We start from the raw sequence: 25,239 nt of genomic DNA, 5'->3' as shown, positions 1-25,239 counted from the left end.
AACCAACTGAGCTACCCGGTTGCCCCAAGCTTATTTATTTTAAATTGTCAGATAATATCAAATGACTCTCCACGGAGGTTAAATTCACAAATTACATTGAGCAGCAAAGCTTATGGTAGCACATTTTCACATGTTCTGGTAAACTTGAATAGTTTTTGCTAGTCTAATGGGTGAAAATTTTTATCTTATAGTTCTATTATGAGTAGAATAGAATAATATTTTCTATTTTAGTAATTGAAAATTTTTTCTTAATGAAAATTCAAATTTTCCTTTGCTTTGTCCAATTTTCCATTGAATCATGAGTTTTTTTCCTTAATTATTTGTGGGAACTCTTTCTGAATTAAACTAATTCCTTTTCCCATGATCTGAATTAGTTCCTTCAGTCTAATATATAAGGACTTATTGCCTCCATTTTACTGAAAGTGCAGGCCTAGAAAAATTAATTTGCTTTATTTCACATAGATAATAACTAGCAGTCAGAATTGTGCTATAATCAGTTTGACTTACCATTTTTACCCACTGTTCTACCTCTCAGTACATCGTAACATAAATAGCACTTGTTCTGAACACAGGGACATTCTTCAACTATTTACCATTTCTGCTAGGAATAATAGGCAATGAAGGTAATATAATCTTTATTATATTTAATATATTTATTGAGCATAATTGATAAAATAAGTCTAATTGGCATTTTAGAGAAACACAATAATGTTTAGAATGGAAGGCAGCGTAAAACCTACCATAACAGATGCAGTGTGCTCTCAGAAGTTGAAAAGTTGTAGCAATTGGACAAATGCTTTAAAAATATAAAAACAAAGTTTAAAAAATGCACAAAAACAAAAGTATAAAATCAAATTAAACCAGCATTTCTAAACTAGGCAATTGAAATAGGACTGGGGTATAGCTAAACTTTTGACAGCTAAAAAATGCTAAAAGCAGGAGTTTGAAGATGAAAACCATAAGTGGGGAATGGTCTGCACAAAGGCCAGAATCAGTAGGAGCTATATGATAGTGAGTAATGGGAGGGAAGAGTGCTAAGTTAGGGGTCATTACCTGGAAAACATTGAATATCAAGTTCAGTTCTTGGGAACATGAGAGGTTTTTGAACAGGAAAATAATATGATTCCCTCTACTTTAGAATAATCAGTCTGTGGCTATTCAGATCTTAAGATGATAGAACAGATTTACAAAGTCAGGCTTAAGCAGTGGACAACTGTATCAAAAGCTAAAGTATTAGGTCATTTTTAGAAGCCAAAATGTAAGACATTAATGATAATTGCATAGTCCTTTAATTTTTACACAGTAACATATTACACCTCACAGAATCTTGATTTGGAAAGCTTTTTATCCTGACATACTATTAAATCTCCTTTTTGTGGGCGCCTGAGTAGCTTAGTTGGTTAAGCGTCTTTCAGCGTGAGTCAGATCCCAGCGTCTGGGATCAAGTCCCGCATGGGGCTCCCTGCTCAGCAGTGAGGCTGCTTCTCCCTCTCATGTTCCCCTTGCTTATGCATTCATTCTGTCTCTGGCAAATAAATAAATAAAACCTTTTAAAAAAATGAATTACCTTATTGTATATCTTTTGAAACAAAACAAATTGTTTTGTACAGTATCTTCATCAAAAGACACATTAAACCAGAAGACTTGAAGATACAGTTTGGAGACTCTCATTTTCTTCTCCTTTGGAATTAAAACCAAACTAGCATCATAACTATGCTTCAACATCAATGCCTTTAATACTGTCTGACCTGTCTTAGCCTTATTGGTAATGATGGTACACTGTGTTCACTTTTCTTCAGTCTGCCTCCTTTCTTAGAGGAAGTTTTAAATGGCTTGGGTGCTATTTATTGTGGCACCTTTTCCTCTTCCCTCAGTGGGGATTTTCCTCCATTCCTGCTGCCCACGGTAACCATAGCAACTGACAGCTGTACTAGAGGGAGTTGTGTTCATCTTGGGGCCAAGTGGGAGGGAAGGCAGGCAAGAAAAAATCTTACTGAGCAGTTAGCTCCTTGCTCATTTCAGAGAAGAGGTGCAAGGAGATTCTTAAAATTTTGGGACTGTCTCCTCATTGATGAATTCTGTTCAATTCTGGTACTGTGCTAAGTGCTGGTAGTACATATGCTTGGTACTGGTCTCTCCAGCCTGTGTATGAGATCTCAACAGGAGTTATGCAGGAACTCTCCTGTGGAAACAGTTTGCAGTTTATAGGACCCATGTACCTGACAAACATCTGAGATTCTAAACATTCAGTGTTGAGTGCATATGTGTAAAGGCCATGTTTTGTATATCTTCAACAATTCTGATTTTTTCCTTTTTTTTTTTTTTTAAAGATTTTATTTATTTACTTGACAGACAGAGATCACAAGTAGGCAGAGAGGCAGGCAGAGAGAGAGAGGAGGAAGCAGGCTTCCTGCTGAGCAGAGAGCCCAGTGCAGGGCTCGATCCCAGGACCCTTGGATCATGACCTGAGCCGAAGGCAGAGGCTTCCACCCAGGCACTCCCTGATTTTCTTTTCAAGGGTATATTGGGGTTATATATCTAAATTTCATCATATTTTCTATTTCCAGTTTTCTTTTCCTAAATATATATTTACTATTTTTAAAATATCACTAATCATTTTGATTGGGTAATCATGTATATAGTACAACATAAAGGGCTAGAAAAGAGTATATATTCTGTGGTCTAAAATAAGTCTTATCCCCACTTCCCTTTTTCTCATGTATCTTTCCAGAGATATGTTATGCTCATATGTGTGTGTGTGTGTGTGTGTGTATATTTCCCCCCCCCCAGGGGGCAGTCTTTTTTCCTCATTTTTTTTCTCTACCTCATAGTACACCTTGGCAGTTGTTTTGTATCAGGTCAAAGAGAGCTTCCTCATTCTTTCAAGTGGCTAAGAGGGACTTTAGAAAGTACCTAATCTAAGTTACTCATTTTTTAAAGGAAAAATTTGAATCCTAAAGAGTTAAGTAACTGCTTGGGTTTCTGTTTTGTAATGATATCATTAATGTGTAGTTAACCTTTTTTTCTTTTTGATAGCTTTTGTTTATTAAAGCAAATTAAGTTTACAGCAAAATTGATTGGAAGATCGAGAATTCCCCCTAATCCCACACATGCATGGCCTTCCTCATTATCAGCATCCCCTACCATAGTTAGCTACCATAGCTACCATCTGTTATAGTTGACAAACCTGCACTGACAACTCATTAACTCCCAAAGCCCATAGTTTACAGTTTCCTATGGGTGCAATACGTTTTATGGGTGTTAACAAATGTATAGTGAGGGACACTTATGTGGCTCAGTCAGTTAAGCATCTAACTCTTGGTTTCAACTAAGGTCATGATCTCAGGGTCATGAGATTGAGCCCTACTTTGGGCTCCACACTCAGCGGGGAACCTGCTTACCCTCTCCCTCTCCTTCTCTGCCCCTCCCTCTTATTCCTCTCTCTCAAATAAATAAATTAGTCTTTAAAAAGCCCAAATGTATAATGATGTGTATGTAACATCATAGTATCATACTGAGTAGTTTCACTGCTATAAAAATTCTCTGTGTTCTGCCTCCATAGTTTGCCTTTTCAGAAACGTCATGTAGTTGGAATCATATAGTATGTAGCCTTTTCAAATTGCTTCTTTCACTTAATAATTTGCATTTAAGTTCCCCTCTGCATCTTTTCATATTGTGACATCTCATGTCTTTTTAGTCCTTAATAATGCTCCATTGTCTGGATGTACCACAGTTTATTTATACGCTTAGCTACTGAAAAACATCTTGGCTATTTCCCAATTTTGTCAGTTATCTCTGAAACTACCTTAAATATCCATGTATAAGTTTTTGTGTGGACATAAATTTCTAACTTCTTTGAGTAAATACTGAGGAAAGTGATTGCTGGGCTGTATAGTAAAAGTATGTTTAGTTCTATAATAAACTGCAGATAGTCTTCCAAGGTGGCTGTACCATTTTGCATTACTACCAGCAGTGAATGAGAGTTCCTGTTGCTCCATATCTTCATCAGCATTTGATGTCAGTGTTTAGGATTTTGGCCTTTCTAATACATGTATAGTGGTATCTCATTTTAATTTGCATTTCTCTGATGACAGGGATGTGGAGCATCTTTTCATATGCTTATTTGCCATCTGTATATTTTCTTTGGTGAGGCCTCTATTAGGTATTTGGCCCATTTTTTAATTGGTTTGTTTGTTTTCTTTCAAGTTTTAAGAGTTCTTTATATATTTTGGATAACAGTCCTTTATCTGATAACTTTTGCAAGTATTTTCTCCTTGTCTGTGGCTTTTCTTTTCATTCTATTGACACATGGTGGGGGTTGTTTTTTGTTTTTTGTTTTTGTTTTTTAAAGTAATCTCTATCCCCATCATGGGGCTCCAGCTCACAACCCCAAGATCAAGAGTCACATGCTCTACCAACTCAGCTCAACAGGAGCCCATGAGACAAGTTTTATTGAAAATACTTTTTACTGTGGCACCTGGTTGGCTCAGTGGGTTAAAGGCTGCCTTCGGTTCAGGTCATGATCCTGGGATTGAGCCTCACACCAGGCTCTCTGCTCAGCAGGGAGCCTGCTTCCCACCCACCTCTCTCTGCCTGTCTCTCTGCCTACTTGTGATCTCTGTTTGTCAAATAAATAATAAATTAAAAAAAAATCTGTAAAAAAAATTTTTTTACTAAGACCTTTTTTTTTTTTTAATTTGGATCTTGGTCTGTCTCTGGGTTTATGGTTTTTACCATTCTTACACTTTAGATGTTTACATGGGTTTGTTCGTTCATTTGTTTATTTTTAAAGATTTTATTTATTCATTTGAGAGAGAGAATGAGAGAGAGAGAGCACAAGATGGAGGGAGGGTCAGGGAGAAACAGACTCCCCACTGAGCAGGGAGCCTGATGTAGGACTCGATCCCAAGACTCCAGCATCATGTCCTGAGCTGAAGGCAGTTCGCTAACCAACTGAGCCACCCAGGTGCCCCAGATATTTACATTGTTTAGATGTTTCTGGAAATACTTTATTTACATAGGTGGCAGAATGATTCTTAGAGCCATTTTCAGCATCCATACTTCTGACAATTCCTCTGTGACATTTGATATGGTGGAGTCCAATCATTTTGGTATACTTTATTTGTATTGCATGTTTTATTTGGTGGTTTGAGATACTAAATTTAAAATTTTTTCCCCTTCATAAAGACACACCTTTTAATGGTAGACTTTTAAATCCACTATTCAGATTATAAGACCATTGTTTTACCTCTTCACTTCCTAACTGCTGTGTCTAGCTCTTTCTTTCTTTTACTTAGGGTTTTTTTTTTTTTCTTTAATCTCTAATATATGTTTGAGCTTGGACTCTTTCCCCTTCACCCTTAATGTGTTGCTTTTTATTTTTTTATTATTATTTTTTTAATAATGTGTTGCTTTTTAAAGTTGGACACCAGAGACCTTAATTTCTTGAGTGCTTGACAATTACAATTTATTTTCCTTTCCCATACACAAATGCATTACCACAGGGAGTTTCATAATTTAAATCTATTGACATGAGACCACATGATATATACCATTTGGCTCATGCAATAAAGAGAAGCAACAACTTTTTTTTATATAATCCTGTCTGTGTAAATCATGTTATGCACTGGTAGGTAAGTTATGATCAGTAACATACTTGTTATTACATAGGGTGATAAGGATGCTATGAGGGAATTTTTGTATTTTCTTTCTGCCCTATCCTTAAACATATATACTGATCTTATCACTATAGCCATTAGCAGTCCTGTGAGATAAAAACAACTAATTTTGCTGGTGCAATGCAAGGAGCTCAAACATATTCTGTGATATATTTATGTATATATATACGTCATGTTTGTGTGTGTAATTTTATAGGTAGATCCTTTGCAGGCATTTGCTTGAGGATGAGTTTAATGAATTCAGTTGGTACAGATGGAACACACCAAAAGTCTGAAGCAGAAAATCAAAACTAGTTTTAACTATTTGGTTTCAGAATTACTAGTCAAGAAAGCTTCTTCTCAAGGGTCTTCATGTGAGTATGGATCTTTCAGAACCAGTGGATTTTTCTGATCTTTGATGGAACAGTAGAGTGCACTAGGGAAATCTGATGGGCTTTTAGGCATCCAGGGAAAGATAGCTATTCTTCAGTTCTCCTGCTTGGATGAATTGAGTAAAATAATGTCTTTAGTTATAAGGAGAGATCTGTAATTCTTTGCTCTCCTAAATCATTCATATATACACATCACCAACCACCACCACCACCAAAAAGCTGTCTTTTTTTTCTCTTAGAGATGAAGATGACATCAATGATGTGACTTCCATGGCAGGGGTCAACCTAAGTGAAGAAAATGCCTGCATCTTAGCATCAAACTCTGAACTGGTTGGCACACTTGTACAGTCATGTAAAGATGAACCATTTCTTTTCATCGGAGCTCTGCAAAAGAGAATTTTAGACATTGGTAAGTGCAAACTTAAGATTACTATTTTTTTAAAGATTTTATTTATTTAATTGACAGAGATCTCAAGTATGCAGAGAGACAGGCAGAGAGGGGGAAGAGAGAGGGAAGCAGGCTCCCTGCTGAGCAGGGAGCATGATGCAGGGCTTGATCCCAGGACCCTGGAATCATGACCTGAGCCGAAGGCAGAGTCTTTAACCCACTGAGCCACCCAGGCGCCCTGGACTTAAGATTATTGACCTAAGAGGATTGTCTGTTCTAGGGAAAGTGTTATCAAAAGAGAGAACCTGGGTTGGTTTTCCTGGAACTTGGGCTTAAATAAGGCTCTGGAAAAAATCAAGGTTTCATGGGTGTTATAGAAAGAAGTATTTTGTTTTAAAAACTATTAACATAAATTAAATCATATCCTGTAGCTTCTGGTTTAGATAATAGAAGTTAATATTTACTTAATATTTCTTAGTGGGAGAAAGATACATACTTTTTAAGTGAATTTGTACTTATGGGCCCAGCACGCTTCCACTGCGCCACTCCGCTCCTTTGAATTTGTACATATGATGTACTGTTTTTTTTCCTGTCCTGTGCTTTTTTTGGTTGGACTAGGCACATATGCATACAAATACATACATACACTACAAGTTCATGTTTATGAAATCTAGAAACTGCCGAGTATTGTGAAACATAGAAATAGAGAGGAAGTCCCTTTTTTCTTCTCTCAACCCTGAAATTCAAACTCATCCTTGCCCTAAAAGAACTAAATTAAATACTGGGTTTCTCCCTAGGTCCACAAGTAGTTCCTAAGTGGCTGCAGTATATAGAAGGAAATGGGAGAGAATGTTCCAGTTTTGTTCTGGAGCCACACAGCTTTTTTGTTGTTTAATACCAAACCTTGCAGAAACATGAAAGAATACATTCTCCCCACATTGACTGAAAACCGAGACAGTTTGGAGAGAGATTATTGCATGTGAATTATCTCATTTCATGTGTCCTAACCCTGGGACTTCTTGTAGTCCCTTCTTCATCACCCATATCAAATTGGTAGGTCAACACTAGTGACTTTTGAGTATACTTCAGTAAGGATTTTTATATTCTGAAGCCCTACCACAAAAATATGAAGGTTTCTGATTTCTAATTTACACCCATTATATTTTTAAGACCTACAAAATACATTATTATTACATATTTTAAATCTGTTTTCACAGAATAATAAAGAAATGTTAGAGCTCCTACTATATACTATACAAATTACCATTTTTTAAATTTCTAACTTAACTTGGGTATCTGTTATCTTTCCTTTTTTTTTTTTTTAAGATTTATTTATTAGAGTGAGAAAGAGAATATGTGTGTGTGAGTGGGGTAAGTGGTAGAAAGGGAGAGAGAATCTCAAGCAGACTCTTCCCTGAGCCCAGCAGTGGGACTCAAGATCATGACCTGAGCCAAAGTCAGTTGTCGGACACTCAACTGACTGAGCCACCCAGGAGCCCCTCTGTTATCTTTCTTTTATTACTAAAAACGAATTTATAAGCAGTCCAAAAGGATAGGAATTCAGAAGAGCTGATGGTAAAATGTTTGCTGGTGTCTTGTTTGGCTTTTCTCCCCAGCCTCCTCCTCACTCCTTTTCCTTTTTCCTTTCCTCTCTTTCTTACTTCCTCTTTCAGTCTTTTCTTTGAATATGTATTGTGTACTGTACAGGAGCCAGTTCCGTAATTTTGGAATAAGCATGATACTTTCCTGTTATACTAGCTTCCTTGGGAAGCTATTGGTATTGACTCTGTGTAACCATATCGTGTAACCATATAATGATCTAGTGCTTTCATAAAGTGGAAGTAAATATTTCACTTTATCAGTTCCCACCACCACCCCGCCCCCGAGAACTTTTATTTCTAGCTTAACTTACACTTTGATTATATGATAGGAAAGTTTTTAGCATTGAAAGAACAATTTGGGCATTTAGGACAGGGATGGGCAGTTTTTTCTGCGAAGGGCCAGAGAGTAAATATTTGTCATTTTGTGGGTCATGTGGTTTGTGTCACTACTGCTCAACTCTATTACATTGCAAGAGGAGCCATAGAGAATACATAAACGAATAGGCCAGACTATATTCCCATCAAACTTTATATACAAAAAGAGATCAAATTTAGTTTGCCAACCTCTGCTTTCAAGGAGAATTCTGGGAGTTAACTATTTGGTATTTTCAGTCCTTAATAATTGAGCACAAACTTGTTGTTTAATAAAATGGAAAACTGCAAAATTTCTTACTTCTGAAATACCTAAGCTTTTTAAAAAACAAAACTATAGAGTGAGTGTAGTTATGTATTTCTAGGAATGTTTTCATTTGTAGTAAAATTCCATCTTTACAGAATAGCTCAGAACCAGGACTGTTCTTTAATCACAGAAATTATAAATTAACCCAAAGAATTTGGGGGGGAAGGTTTTTCTACTTGAATAATGCTGGGAGAGTAAACATGCCAATATTCTTCCTTTTTTTGCTAATTAACCTAAATAAAATTACACAGACATTCTATAAAATCACATAACAAGCTTAAAAGCAGCAACTAGATTTTTTTTCATCAGTTATATTGACTTGGAGTGTTTTTAAAAAAATGCATTTAAAAAGTGTTCTTATTTAAAAGTGGGAATTTGGGAGGGCACCTGGGTGACACAGTCAGTTAAGCATCTGACCCTTAATTTAATCTCAAGTCATGATTTCAGGGGGTCGTGGAATCAAGCCCTGGTTGAGCTCCATGCTCACCAAGGTGTCTGTTTCAGATTCTCTCTCTCTCTCTCTCTCTCCTTCTCCCTCTGCCACTCCCCACGTCAAATAAATAAATAAAATCTTATTTTTTTAAAAAAAGTAGGAATTTTTTGGGACGCCTGGGTGGCTCAGTTGGTTAAGCAGCTGCCTTCTGCTCAGGTCATGATCCCAGAGTCCTGGGATCGAGTCCCACATCGGGCTCCTTGCTCGGCAGGGAGCCTGCTTCTCCCTCTGCCTCTGCCTGCCTCTTTGCCTGTGCTCGCTGGCTCTCTCTTCCTCCCTCTCTCTCTGGCAAATAAATAAATAAAATCTTTAAAAAAAAAAAAAAAAAGTAGGAATTTTTCTTAAAGTATTTTAACTTGGTAACTTTGTCATGCTTTATTAGCAGTGTAGTGAAGATATTAGAACATTTGATTGTTCACTAAACCCTGGAATTGTTTGCAAATCCCTACCCTTGTTTATTTCTAATATTTTTAAAATACGAATTTTTCTTCTATATAGGATAAACTATTTTATAAATACATATGAAATTATTTTCAGAGTTTCCCTCCAAAACACTACATATTTTTAAACGTTCATTTTATTTCCTTTAAGCATGAACTGACAGGTCAACTACCCTATGTCTAGTTATGATTTTAATCATTGGATGGTATTAAAATTGTGTCCCTTATGTAGCAGGCCTTTGCTATTTATGTATGCTAATAGTTGTAGTAGAGTAGATTTGACTTTGTAGTGTCTTTTCCCTGCTTGAATCTAAAATTGGTGATGAATTCAGTCTTGCTAGACAGTAACAAGTTGTATTTTGAAGGTTTGGCTTAAAAGAAACTAAATAATTTTTTATCTTCATCCTATCTGATTTACCATAAGCTGCGTTATGGACCTTGAGAGCTTCTTTGGAGGTTCTAATAGGGGAACACAGCTACTTACATACCCTTGACCAAAGAATGGCCTTCCTCTATCTAGGAAGGTCATTCTTTTCAAGGGAGCACACAGCTTTGGGAGGGATGCACAAGGAACAATGAGAGAAGAAGGGGACTGCGCCTTGGCAACCAGATCAATCAGATCCACCCTGGTGATCAGTGGTGTGACAGATGTCACAGCCAGATAGCCCTCATATCCTATAGCCTACACTTTGAGGTTTAACATTTATTATGGAATGATGTCAAAGAATGTATTTAAGATTTGTTGGCTTTTAATTAAAACTTATTTTTGCTATACTGAGTCATAATTTGATGAGTATATGAGTATGTTTCAGATGAGAGTGCAGAAGCAAACTGTTGTATTTGTTAAAAGTAAACACAGTAACACTCTTAAAAGCTCATTTAAATTAGACTTTGGCTGTATCTTTAGAGTTAGGTCTCTGTTGATACAGGTTGGTTTCACTGAACTGAGGAATTGCTATGTAAATACTGATAAGGTTGCTTTATAAATGAGCTTCTGCCTTTGGGTATGTGATGCAAGTTGTTTTCCTGAATCTTCCTAGTTAGTCATAAGAAGAATAGAAGTTTGGTTATTAATGGAAGGAGGTACATTAAAAGAGAAGTCATTCAAATGGATGGGTGAAATGATGAGGCTTTGAACCCATTTCAACTTTTGAATTAATTACTAGGTCAATTTATCAGAACATGAGTTAGTGCAAAATAAGCATGATTGGTAATGGACAAAAGGAGTGTAGGTATCTCTTGTAGACAAGGCTGTAACAGAGACCCACAATCTTAATTCATTGAAATAAATGTCGTAAATTGTTAACAGTGTCAAACAGGGCAAAATGTAATTTTCTATTTTTTTAATTACTAAAATTAACAGAATACGGCACTAATTTCTGCAGTTACCATTTTCCTCCCTGAACACTAGACTTGATTTGTGTTCTTATTAACTTTGTCCTATAAATGACCTTGCAAGGAGAATGATTCTAGAGGCTAAGTGAAACAATGTCTATATTTTCTGAGGCTTCAGGCTAGGTTTTATTAATGTAATGTCTAAGATCTTTGAAGTTGTGACTTCACCAGGAAAATCATAATCTCTAAACCTTTATTCATAATGGGTATGACTTCCAGGGGGAACAGAATACCTGCTGTGCTAATTATTTCAATTATCAGCCACTACTAAAACACGTAATGGATTTTCTCTGCTTCTACAGGTAAAAAGCATGACATTACAGAACTTAACTCTGATGCTGTGAACTTGATCTCCCATGCAACACAGGAGCGATTACGAGGCCTTCTAGAAAAACTGACTACAATTGCTCAGCATCGAATGACAACTTACAAGGTAAAGGAAATCGTTGAAGAAGTACAAACTCTTCTGTTTTCTCTTGGTCATGTTAAAGATAGTATTTTGGTATAGATTCATATTTTAAGTATGTGTTTAAAGGAAATGGTCAAGACATAGTTCATACTGGTGGACTAAAGTTTCATTCCTAATTTGCCTGATTTAGATAGGCTTACATGACAAAATTAACACAGATTTTAATATTGTATCTGAAGCTTCTGTGTCATTGTAGATTGAGATATGCATCTGTTCTGCCTGAGATGTTTCCTACAGCTTTTGATTGGCAGGGAGAATATATTAGAATGGAATACTGGATAGCTGTGTTCTGTTCAATGCTCTGTACTCTGTTAACACTGTTGTTCCTTTTAATGAGTTAAGCAATTGTATTGAGTGCTAATGCTGGTGCTGCTCATTATGGTCATTGCCTGCTTTTTAAAAGAAATTAAATGGAAGGATAGCCTGTCTTGTCTCTAGTGGTATGAACCAAATCACTTGCCATCATCATGATGAAAGGACTTGATTTATCTGTATATGGTTTTGGTGGAGAGTGAATTTATTGGGTGATGAGAGATGAGAAAGAGAAAAGATAACCTCCCCCCCCCCATACCAAGAAATGTTGATAGCTAGATTTTGTGCAACATGGTATGTGGGTAACTTTATGAGGTTTTCAGTTTGTGAGAATGGTCATTGTCACAATGTCCTACCCAAAGGAACTCAGGGAAATAACAGCTACCACATCACTGATAAGTTCCCTGGAGGAATCATTCTATTTTCTCTACTTTCTGCTTTATTTAGAACTTTGGAAGAACTATTTATAGTTGCTGAGGTCCTCACTTATATAAATCTTTGTGAGAATTTGCAGGACTGGCTTAAAAATAAGTGGTCATCAAGAGAAAAGGCTGTGGGGAAAAAAACTATCATTTATTTCTTTTTGTGTGTTTTCAGAATTAGTCCATTTCCTCTAGGTCCTATTTTGTTAGTATACAATTGTTTATAGTATTTTCTTACAAACCTTTTTATTTCTCTAAGGTCAGTAGTAATGATCCCACTTATATTTTTCATTTTAGTTCCCTTGAGTATAAGGTAGGTTACTGATTTGAGATCTTCCTTTTTTAATGTAGGCATTTACTGCTATCAATTTCCCTCTGAGCACTGCTTTCGCTGCATTCTATAAGTTTAGGTACATTGTGTTTTTGTTTTCATTTACTTCTAAGTATTTTCTAATTTCCTTTGATATACCCTTCATCCATTATTTTTGAAAGTATGTTGGTTAGTTTCCACACATTTGTGAAATTTCCAGTTTCTCTTTTATTGTTGATTTCTAGCTTCATTCCATATGGGCAGAGGAGATTCTTTATGTGATTCAATCAATTTAAATTTCTGTAGGCTTGTTTTGTGGCCTAACATATGATGTCTCTCAGAGAATGTTCAATGTGCACTTGAGCAGAACATGTATTCTGCTATTGTTGGGTGGAATGTTAATAAAAGTCTAGTTGGGTTATAATGTTAAGTCCTTTGGGCACCTGGGTGGTTCAGTCAGTAAAATGTCTTCCTTCTCCTCAGGTCATGATCCCAGGGTCCTGGGATTGAGTCTCACATCAGGCTCCCCGCTCACTGAGAAGTATGCTTCTCCCTCTCCCACTCCCCCTGCTTGAGTTCCCTCTCTCGCTGCCTCTATCAAATAAATAAATAAAATCTTTTTTTTTTTTTTTTTAAGTCCTCTATTTTCTTCTCGATATTCTGTGTAGGTATTCTTACTGAAAAGGAGGTATTGAAGACTTCAACTGTTAATGGTAGAACTGTATTTCTCTTTTTAGTTCTGTCCATGTTTGCTTCATATATTTGGGGGCTGTGTTGTCTGTTATGTATATCTTCTTGATGAATTGACTCTTTTGTCCATATATCATGTCCTTGTTTATCCCTTTTTAAAAAAAGATTTATTTATTTGTTAGAGAGAAAAAGAGAGAGGGTCACAGTGGGGTGAGCCAAGGCAGAGGGAGGAAGAGAAACAATCTTAAGCAGACTCCCCACTTATCTCAGAGCCCACCACAGGGCTCTATCCCATGACCCTGAGCTAATGACCTGAATGGAGATCAAGAGTCAGACACTCAACTGACTGAGGCACCCAGGCACCCTTTGTTTATCTCTTTCTCTTTTAACAATTTTTGACTTAAAGTTTATTTTACCTGATATTAGTATAGCCACCTCTGCATTTTTTGGTTATTATTTACATGAATTTTTCCCCCACCCTTTCATTTCTAGTCTGTTCATGTGCTTTCATCCAAAGTGGATCTTTTATAGACAGCTTATAATTGATCATGTTTTTTATGCATTCTGTTAATCTCTACCTTTTGATTGGGTAGTTTAGTCCATTTATATGTAAAATGATTACTGTTAAGCAAGAACTTACTTGTGCTATTTCACTATTTTTTTGTATGCTTAGTAGTTTTTTGTTTTTTGGTCCCTCATTTCCATTATTACTGCCTTTTTGGTTTAATTTTTGTTGTTATGTACTATTTTGATCCCCTTCTCATTTCCTTTTATGTATACTTTTCTAGATATTTTATTGGTGGTTACCTTGGGGATTACAGTTAACATCCTAAATTTATAGTAATCATCTAGTTTGACTCGATAATTAGTTTTCCTTCAGTATTGGGATGTGGGGAAAATTTTCTTCCTTTTTAGCTTTTTACTGTAACTTTTTAAACGTCTTAGAAATTTTTCAAACCTAGTTCTCCCCTATTGCCACTTCAGTTGTGTATTTTAAGAGATATGTGAAGACACTTTTATTTATAATGGGCAGTTTCTATATAAAATGTAACTGCACAATTTAGTATGGAATAGAACTTTTCCAAGTAGAGCTTACTGTTCTAAGTGTCATCCAAATCTCTATCGTGTGTTCCAGCTTTCAGACGGAATCCTTCTATTGTCTATCAATAGCATATGTTCTAAGGATTTAGTTGTCCTAGGCAAAGTGGATAATATCTTCCCCACCTGGAACGTCAGTAACTTAGCTTAAAGCTAACACTTCCTTAACCTTTTGTCTTGTACACTGCCTATCCTGATTGATTTTCCCCAGCCTGCCTTTCCCCACACTCATTCCTTAATATAGTTAATGCCACTGTCTGAGTTTGTAGCTACATTATTCTTCTTCTTTAAACAGAAGTAATAATCATTTAGTTATAGTTGGATCTAGTTCAAAATTATACTTATTTTTTGTAGACTTTGATATTATAATAATCATTGTGTCACAGATTTAGCCCTGTCCTTATTTTTCAGTTCATCCCTGATAGGATTTATTTATATCTGTATAGTGTGGGAAATTTTACCTCACGAATTTCACAAAAGCGAGCTTACTTTTATCAAAAGCAAAATTCCACCATCTCTTTGCATTTGACATCCATCTACTTTTGATAATCTTTCACATGTGTATATGTATAATTATCTAATTACTCATAGTCCACAAACAGACTTAAGAAATAGAAAGTGGCTCATGTGATACAAAGCTTTTGATCTTGTTGCCAGGTGTTTTCTCACTAAAAGCGTAGTATAGTCTTCTGCACACCAGTGGCTATGGAGAAGCTTCAGCATTTCTTTTTCTTTTTTTTTTTCTTTAAATGTATTTATTTTTGAGAGAGAGAGAACGCATGCAGAAGCTGTGGGGTGCAGGGATAAAGAGAGAGAGAATCCTAAAGGAGACTCCGCACTGAGCATGGAACCTGTTGTGGGGTTCCATCCCAGGACCCTAAGATCATGACCTGAGCTGAAATCAAGAGTTGAATGCTCAACCGACTGAGCCACCCAGGTGCCCCTTCAGTGTTTTCTAGTTGAAAGGGGCTGTAATGCTTTTTTTAGATGGGATTTGCTTGATTTGCTCTGTTATCATTTTGTCTGAGTCCTTATATTTTTAATGTTAAACCACCCTATTTATTAGGAGTATATAAAGACTTAAGTTAGACCAGCTTGGTAGATAGGAAGCAGTGTTTTAAGAGTGGAGTTACTGTTTAAATAAGGTTGGGGAATCAGTAGGGCTAGGGGAGGCACTCATTTGTTTAGCATCCGTAAGAATAAAGGAAGGATGCATTAAGCCGGAGACAGTTGTATCCAAGTTGGGAGAAGGAGAAAGGGTCTTAGCACTGGGATGATATTGGGTTAAATTTTACAAAGTCTGTGCCCCTTTTTAATTTAGTGTTTGTTGTCTTTTTAAAATTAAATTCTGTCAATAAAATATCTCCAGAGTATCTGAGCACAAACATGGTAAAGATGAAGTATTTAAGAAACCACTGGTTATTATGTTTATGCCTCATGGTTGGCCTATAATGTATTCCATATTCTATCTTGTATTATTTAACTTGGAAAACATTTGAGAATTTGTTTTGTATTAAACATGAACTAAAATAAGTAGCACTATACATCCTTGTTTGTTATACTACATAATACTCTTTTGATCTAGTTAAATACCAATAATAAAAATTTAATTTAGAAGGAATCTTGGGCGTATGAAATCTCTTGGTCCCAGTTAATTTGAATCAACCATAAGCATGGGATAAAACAAAGATAGAATTGGTGCTATACCTATGATTTCTAAGCCAGGCACTGACTGTTGGACTAAATGTTTAAAAACATTCGGCTTTCCTATTATACAGTCTCCCCCAGTCTCCATCCCATAGCCTAAATGTCTGAATTACTGAGATGACTAGATGACAGGATGTCTTAAATGCTGATTGGGAGGATTGCCCACCACTGCACCCCACCCCCCACCGTCTTCTGTGTATTAGAGAGGAGAGATAGGTGGTTTTATCAGATGAAGAAAATTACATAATATTTAGACTGGAAAGCAGTGTCTTGTACTCTAGAATATCAGAATAAATGAAACTATAAGTTTTATCATTTTATGGTGCAAATTAAGAAAAATAATTATACTTCTGTTATGGCTCTCATTTTAAATTATATACTTACTTTCTTTGACTACAATTTCTGCCCAAGTTCATAGCTTAAAAGAATCCTCAAAACAGGGTTTAGGATTTTAAATGTTTGCCATTTTATCTCATGTTACATTTTGATTGAAGATGTACTCACTTGTCAAGGTTAGACCAATCCAACAATGGAAACAAGAGTGATAACTTTCATCTTTGGTGTATTTTTTTAGTGAAGTGATTGGTTTTTGTTTTTTTGTTTTGTCTTTCACAAGCCTAAAATGTAATTAATTATACTAAGGTCTGCAGAGATGGACAGTAATTTAACTAAAAAGATTTAGATTATAAGTACATGTTACACTCTCTTGCTTTCTATTTCTTATTTTTAAGATCTGCTTGGCTTCCCTTTTTTCCCCTCTGAATGAGGCCTACTAGGAAAGCTCTGAAATTTAAATGCTTACTTACCTCTCAACTTTTACGGTTGATTAAGGTTCTTTTTTGTTGTTTGTATTATCAGAAATATAAATACTACATTCTGAGAATTTAGCTTCTTATGTATGTTGGTATTGTCATTAGCTGATTCAGAAGATCTAATGTGGAATGTGTTGGCTAGGACAATCATAAGACTTTCTTTTTTCTTTTTCCCAGGCCAGTGAAAATTACATCCTGTCTAGTGATACCAGATCACAGCTCAAATTTCTCGAAAAGCTAGATCAATTGGAGAAGCAGAGAAAGGATTTAGAGGAAAGAGAAATGTTACTTAGGGTAGCCAAGGTAAGAGCCTACCTGATTTATGATTGAACATGACCTTGCAAGGTTAGATTTGGCCTTATTGTTGGGCAACTGTCTTGTTTTTATTAGGCTTTTAGATTTCTCTGAAGGATTTGTTTAAATGAAATTACTAATAAACTCTCTCACAGCCAGGATGGTGTGATATAGTGACTTTCAGTTAATTAATAACGTAAAATCTGTTTTGTCTCCTCATTCTAAGTTCCTGTGTGCCTAGGATCATACCTACCACCCCCAAGTAAAAATTGTTTCTTAGTTTAAAGAGTTAAAGGGGGGCAGTGAGGGAGCAGAGAAAGAACAAGAGAGAGAATATCAAGCAGACTCCCCACCGAGCATGGATTCCCCCCCACTCCCCCACCCCCCCCACCCCCGCCCAAGGTGGAGCTTGATCCCAAGACCCTGAGATCATGATCTGAGCTGAAATCAAGAATCTGGTCACTGTATTTTATGTCATACCTAAACGCAATAAAGAATATCATACACTGGGCAAAATTTATTCCTCTCTAATTCAATATTTATGGGCCTTGTGTTTTCTTGTGCACTGGAATCATAAGAGATGAATATCAGTAAAATTTGAAGGAGAATATTGTGATACATTTTATTCAGATGTAAGCAACAACTGCATTTTGTACTAAAGTCTTCTGTATTTTCAAAATTATCTTGACATTTTTGACAAGATTTTGATAATCATGTAATTATGCTCTTATTTTCTGTAATAAAGAATGTAAAACAAAACAAAAAAAAAAGAATCTGGTCACTTAACCGACTAAACCACCCACACACACACCCCCAGGTAAAAATGTTTTTTAAAATATCCAAGGTCTTTTTAGGGATATAGTTTGATGTGTGCCAAGTTAAATTGGAGAGAGTAAAGTTTGGAAATTTATGGGTAAAATTAGGATTATATGGAATGAAATATAGGATGGTTAGAAATGGGTTAGAGAATAAAAGAACAGGTAAGAAGAAAGATATTTATCTTATAAATATGTATAAATATATTTATTTTCTTTCTTCTTTATTGAAACATTGTCTTGGACTATTAGTATCAGATGGAGTGAAAACTGGTTTCACTGTAGTTTGCCTTTTGCTTCACATTTTACCATAGGCGTAAGACCTTTGCTAGGAGTCATGAAGGTTGGGCATTAGACTGATTTTTTTTTGTTTTAAACAAAAACACCTGTTTTAAACACCTTAGTTTTAATTTGTGCTGTTTTTGGCAGCCTCCCCTTTTAGAGTGTTTCATATACTAATCACTCTTTTAAAAAAATTTAATTTGAAGAATTTAGTAAAGGAATGTTGTCAGAACAATATAAAGAATCATCTCCTTTTTCTCAGATGCCCCCATTTTTAACATTACTGCATTTTTTCCATCTCTACATTTAAACACATACACACATACACACACACCCCTTATTATTATTATTCTCTTTCATCCCTTTGTTCTCATTTTTTTTAAAATTCAGAGGTTTTTTGTATATTTATAAGTTGTACAGCCATCATCTCTAATTAGCCTTTGCCTGAACCTTTTGAAAGTAAGCTTCAGCCCTGATGTCCCACCCCTTCTAAACATCGTAGCATGTATTTGTGAAAACAGGACCTTCTGCTGTATAATCCTACAAGTCAGGGTGTGAACAAGATAATATTGCCATGTATTCCACAGACCCCATTCAGATTTTACCAACTGTCTCAAACCCTTTTCCTTCTTGGTCTGTTTTCTTACTCAGCAATGTGTGTTTCATTCAGTTGTCATCTCTTTTCAGACTCCTTTAGTCAAATTTTCTACTTCTACTTTCATGTCTTTGACAGCTTTTAAGAGTACAGGCCTCACTATCTGTAGGGTGACTGATAATTCCTGGGTTCATCTGATAGTTCCCCATGACTTAGGTAAGGAATTCATGGCAGGAATATATACATTCTTCTCAGCTGATCCTATCAAAGGTCAACCTTGATCACCCAGCTATGTGGGTGTCTTCCAGTTCTCTTCATTTCAAATTTACCATTTTTGTAATCAATCCGTTTTTCACAGGAAGATATTTCAAGATTATACCAATATCCCTTCCTCACCAACCCTCCATGTATCAACTTTAGTGCCCATAAATGATAGCTACCTGAATCAGCCACCTCTATGATGGGTAAATATAAATGGTAATTTTTAAATTCTCATCATCTTCTGCATTTACTAGCATTGTATGTGGAAGAGCTATCCTTTCTCCTTCATTCATTCATTCATGTATTCATTGATACCAGAATGCGCTTTGGATTTCTATTTGATTCAATAGGTTGTAATCCATTACTATCATTATTTATTTTGATGCTCAAAGTCCTCCTGAGTGGGAGACCCTTCCAGCTGGCACATCTGCCTGTTACTCATGTTTCCGTCGTTCACTGAGCTTATTCATCCTTCCTCCCTCCCTTCTTCCCTCCCTTTCTTTCAAGTTTTTATTTATTTGCTTATTTTATTTTGTTTTATTTTATTTTATTTTATTTATTAGAGAGAGTACAAGCTGGGGAGAGAGGGAGAAGCAGACTCCCTACTAAGCAGGGATCCCAAAGTGGGCTCGATCCCAGGGCCCTGGGATCATGACCTGAGCCAAAGGCAGCCGCTTAACCCGCTGAGCCACCCAGGTACCTTTACCCTTACTTTCCGGCACAATTTTTTCCAGACCCAGCTTTTGCTTGTCCTTCCTCAGCCCTAGAATCAGCCATTTCCCCCAAGGAATCCTGCATCTTTTTAGTTGAGGATGTAATCCAGATACAGAAACCGAGAGTAGACCATACAGTGTGCTTATTGCTAATGGGGCTTCATTACATGTAGACCTTCTCAAATGGATAGATCTAAGAAATATATGTATGATGTATGTGTATGTATGTGTGTGTGTGTATATACACATACACGTACATATGAATATTTGTAACTATTTCTCTGTGTATATATATTCTAAAACCATAGTTTATATGGATATCTCCAACTCTAGTATCTTAGGGCTTTTCTAGCCTAAACCTTTTCCTGTTTATACTTTTTCCATAGTCTGAAACTTGACTGTCATTATCCTCGATATATTTACTTATGTCCTCAATTTACTTAATTGAGTTTACTTAAAATTTACACTTTTCTCAGTGTAACTGATCTCCAAAAGAGCCATGCTGGCTGCCTCCTCTATCTGCTACCACTGTTTCCCCTGCCCTCAATTCATTGTCTATGTAATTGGAAGCCATGCCCACTGGCCCATGCCTTGGTCAGTCTTTCCAGCCCTTCATTACCCTCATTCTTGGCCACTGGTCTATACCTTCATGGGCCCCAAGCCCCAACAAGGACGTGGTGCACCACACCCTTGTCACTGTGCTGCTCTGGCCCACAGTCTCAGTCCCCATCCTGACCCCTCTTGTACTGGCAGGGACAGCTGGGATAGGAAGATGCTCTTAGCTTGAGCTGTCAAGTATTATAAACAAGCACACAGTGAATGTAATGAGGTGGTTTATTGGTATTTTATTTCCAATTACTAAGCTCTAAACAAGATCATAAACTATTAAATACTTGTTTAGTTATTATTGGATATATTGTACTCTTACTCTCTCATGGTTTTTCTTCCTTTACCAGACTTCTAAATATTGGAGTGTCTGGGTTCAGTCCTAGGGCTTCTTCTCTGTCTCCCTCTTAAATTTGTATTTCCAAGTCTGTCTACCTTGTGGAACTCTGGAGTCATAGCTAACTGCCTACTTGAAGTCTCCATGCGGTTTGCCAATAGGAATCTCAGTTATCATGTGTCCAAAACAATTTCTGATTTTCATCCACCCACAAAACATGTTTTACTCTTAATAGGTTTTTTAACTTAGTAAATGACACTATTTGCCCAGATGTTCAAGCCAGAAAACCTAGGAGTCTTCTCTCCTTACATGCAGTTCACTTCCTGTTATGTTTCCCAGATGTATTCATCATCTTCTCTTCATCACCATTGTCACCACTTCGGTCTAAATCATCTTTCAGTGGACTTTTACCATGTCTCTTAACTGATCTCCTTCTCCTTCTATAATCCATTTTTCATACTCTTGTCAGAATAATGTTTTCATAACAAATCATGAGTGTCTCTGTTACTTGAAAACCTTCAGTGACATCGTCTTGCACTTAAAATAAAATCCAAACTTCCTACCAGATTTTTTTTTAAGATTTTATTTATCCATTCGACAGAGAGAGGGATCACAAGTAGGCAGAGAGGGGGGAAAGCAGGCTCCCCACCAAGCATAGAGCCCGATGCGGGGCTTGATCCCAGTACCCTGAGACCATGACCCAAGCCGAAGGCAGAGGCCCAACCCTCTGCGCCACCGAGGCGGCCCCCCTACCAGATTTTAAAAGGTTATTGCCTACCTGTCATATCCCTCCCTTCTTTACTAGCTCTGCTCCAGTCACGCTGACCTTCTTTGAGGGTACCAGATGTGCATCATAGACTGCTAATTAGGTGTCTCAACCTGAAAGTTAAGGTCCTACATCTTATGTCTTACACCTGCCTTTGCTCTTTACTGTCTTAGAAAGTTGGCATTCTCATCTTGCCAGTTGCTTAGGCAAGAATCCTAATATATGTGCTGCTGAAGTGAGCACTAGGCAAGAATCCTAGGAAATCATCTTCGATTCTCCTCTTCACTTCATACCCTACATCCAGTCTATCAATAAATCCAGTTGGCCCTGCCTCCAAAATATATTTCAGCCTAATCTTACCTGCTATGACATTAGCCCAAGTTTCCCTTCTCTTTTCCTAAAACCATAGTTGTTTAGAGCAGTCTCCTGAGAGCATTAAGCCTGATCTGATATCGGATCCCTTTAGTGCTACATTTGCTACATAGCAGCCAGAGTGATCTTTCTAGAGTGTCATAGCAGTGCATCTCACTCCTGTTCTCCAAGCCCTTTAGTGGCTTTTTAAAAAAAATTATAACTAGAATTAAACCTCAGTTCTGTATCTTGGCCTCCATGGTCTCTAATCTTACCTCTTACAACTTTTCTCCATGGTCTAGCCACACGGGCCTTCCTCCTTTGCTCAATTTTACCAAGCTTGTTCCCATTTTAAGGCTTTTGCAATGACTGTGCCTTTAGGTTAGAGTATTCTTCCCCCCAGAATTTTGCATGTGTGCCTCCTCCTTGTCATTTAGAGCTCTACTTGAATGTCACTTCTCAGATGTCTTCTCTCCTCCTGTCCTCGCTAAAGTAGTACCCCCCCCACACACACACTCCTTCTCTCTATCACAATGCCCAGTTTTCTTTATAGCATTTATCACTATCAGTAATTGTTTTTTATTTTTCCCCATCATAAATGTTTTATATATCATAACTATTTAATTTTTTAAAATTTTTTTGTTTTATGATTTTATTTTCTTAAAATGTAAGTCACTCAAAAGCAGAGACTTTGTCTTGCTATTTCATTACTGTATTTCCAGACTCAGAGGCACACAGTGTAGAATTTATCTATGAATAATCAATAAATATTTGTTAAGTAATAAAGATATTCAATCATTATATAAATCAATATTGATTATTCATTTATGAATAATCAATAAATATTGGTTAAGTAATAAAGATATTCAAATGTGTCCATTTCATAGTGGGGCAAAAATCATAAACTCACAAATATATATATACATACATACATATGTATACATACATATACATACATACACCTTCTTATAATAAGTACATATATATATGCTTATTGTTTCCTGATATTATAGGTGGAATAATAAAGGAGTTTATCTTAGTTTGGGTTAAGTTGTTTTAGTAGATAGGGGAAAAAATGAAGAATAAAGTTACTAGCTTTTGGTAGCCTTATGTAGGTAAACACTTCATGTGTTTAAAATTACAAGGCACTCTTGGGGCACCTGGGTAGCTCAGTTGGTTAAGTGGCTGCCTTCGGCATAGGTCATGATCCCAGGGTCCTGAGATTGAGCCCTGTGTTATGCTTACCGCTCAGTGGGGAGTCTGCTTGTACCTCTCCCACTCCTCCCCACCCTCATTTATGCTCTGTCTCTCTCAAATAAATAGAACTGTAAAAAAAATTACAAGGCACTCTTAAATCTAAGTGGTTTTTCTTGTACTTCCCTTTAACAAAATCACTGATATATCAGTAGAACATAAGTAGGGCACCTAGATGGCTCAGGGGGTTAAAACCTCTGCTTTTGGTGCAGGTCGTGATCCCAGGATCCTGGGATCAAGCCCCACATCAGGCTCTCTATTTGGCAGGGAACTTGCTTCCTCTTCTCTCTCTGCCTGCCTTTCTACCTACTTGTGATCTCTCTCTCTGTCAAATAAATAAATAAAATCTTTTTAAAAAAGTCAAGTAAACTTAGTAATAAGAAAATACTTTTAGCTTTTATTTTACTAGCTGTATTTAGCTGATGTTGCCTTTTATAGAACAAATATTCAGATTTATAAGGAGTTAGATAACTTTGTGCTAGAATGAGAAAAAAGAATGCTTCTGAGCATAGGTGCTGGACAAAAGTTCATAGGTGCTGGACAAAAGTTCATAGTGTCAGAAATGAAGTTTCTTACCACTTGTTTCATTATAGCATTGCAAGTAGAAGATAGCTCTCTCCTTCTAGCAGTCCTGTAAGATTGTTCATTTTTGAATGTTGAACTGAATCAGTATGGAAAACAATATTGAATAAACAGTTATTGGACTTTTAGTTGTGCACAGCATTCAATTAAATGCAATGGAGGACCCAAAGATGATGAGATACTCTAATGAAAACATTGGGATGTATTTCCTACTTAGTTTTTAAAAATTCTACTTTTAAAGAGATTGATTTGGTTCAAAGTCAGGCTCCCAATTTTATTTATTTTTATTTTAATTCCAGTTAACATACGGTGTTAATAGCAGTTTCATGTATACAGTATAGTTTTGCAACAATTTCATACATCACTCTGTGAGATTCTTGATTTTAATAGTCCTTGAAATACCATGTTTTTCCAAAATGGCTAATCTGAAGATTAGCCAATGTTGATTGCTTTCCTTCTTTGAGCCAGCAATTATCCTTCTTTTCTTTTCCTTCATCTGTACCATCCATTTTTTTTTAGTTTTTAGTGTTCTAACAAGAACAACGTCATGCCTCAACTGGACCTGACTGACATTGTTAGCATCATTTTCAGTATAAGCTTCCTCCAGGGTAGAACTGCAACAGCAGGCCCAGATGATGAGAGGGAGGGGGCGTAAAGGAGGGAGTGCACCAGACTGGATTGAGGCATTTTCCCCTGGAGCTAAGGTTTTCAATCACAAGAGAAAATTGTCATTTATTAAATATTTAACGACAACTATGGTGTTTAGATGCTAGTAATTTCTATTAAAATTTTCTTTTCCTTTGATAGAGTCGTTCCAACAAAGAAGATCCAGAACAGCTGAGATTAAAGCAGAAAGCCAAAGAGGTAGGACTTTCAAGTTACCATGCTTGTCTTTGTGTTGGAGGGAAGGTTGGCAGCTCTCTCCTGGCAATTAGGTCAGGGTTTATTTTGCTGTTGCATACCATTTGCAGAAGCCTTGGGGAAGGACAGGAACTGCTGAAGGCAAGGGCAGTACTTCAAATGAGGTCAATGAGTTATGTGCTCTCTTTTTAAAATTTATTTTCAAAGCTTAGGCCTGTCTAGAAATGGCTCTTTGTAAACTACAGCAGTGTACTTGGAGGAATATAATGTGGGATTAAAAAAAAAAAAAGAAAGAAAAGAAACTTCTGAGATTTAGCATCTGGGACTGTACAATAGGCTACATTTTTCCAGGGTAATTGTTCGTTTTGTAAATCTGATACTGCTTATAATTCTTTGGCTGGGAGGTGGTACTGGGATTTAGTTTTAAATGGAAAACGCCTCTGGCTTTTAATTTTCTGGGCCCAGCAGTTTTCTGTTCTGGAATGGAGCCCTTGTTTCACACAGTTCATGTTTAGCTGCAGGGGTTTTAGTTTATAGCTTAGACTGGTTAAGCTTTTACTCCCAGAGGCCTCTGCATAGCAACTGTAGAAATCAACAAATAAGTTCATTTATGTCTGCAGCCTCCTCTCAGTAGCTGACTTTTTACATTTCCCAATA

General features: G+C 36.5%; 1 protein-coding gene across 1 annotated transcript in view; it reads left to right on the top strand.

Annotated features, from left to right (window-relative positions):
• Nucleotides 1-25,239, top strand: part of TAF4B (TATA-box binding protein associated factor 4b) — a 132,081-nt gene that overhangs the window by 60,786 nt on the left and 46,056 nt on the right. Inside the window, exons 10-13 of the mRNA XM_044243243.1 lie at nt 6,289-6,458; nt 11,348-11,478; nt 17,043-17,168; nt 24,529-24,585. Coding sequence (XP_044099178.1) covers nt 6,289-6,458; nt 11,348-11,478; nt 17,043-17,168; nt 24,529-24,585 — 484 coding nt within the window. The remainder of the gene's footprint in view (nt 1-6,288; nt 6,459-11,347; nt 11,479-17,042; nt 17,169-24,528; nt 24,586-25,239) is intronic.

This window comes from Neovison vison, chromosome 3 (genome assembly GCF_020171115.1).
Source record: "Neovison vison isolate M4711 chromosome 3, ASM_NN_V1, whole genome shotgun sequence".
Taxonomy (NCBI): Eukaryota; Metazoa; Chordata; class Mammalia; order Carnivora; family Mustelidae; genus Neogale; species Neogale vison.
Note: the sequence above shows the minus strand (reverse complement) of the source record. Positions and strands in the feature narration are given on the sequence as shown.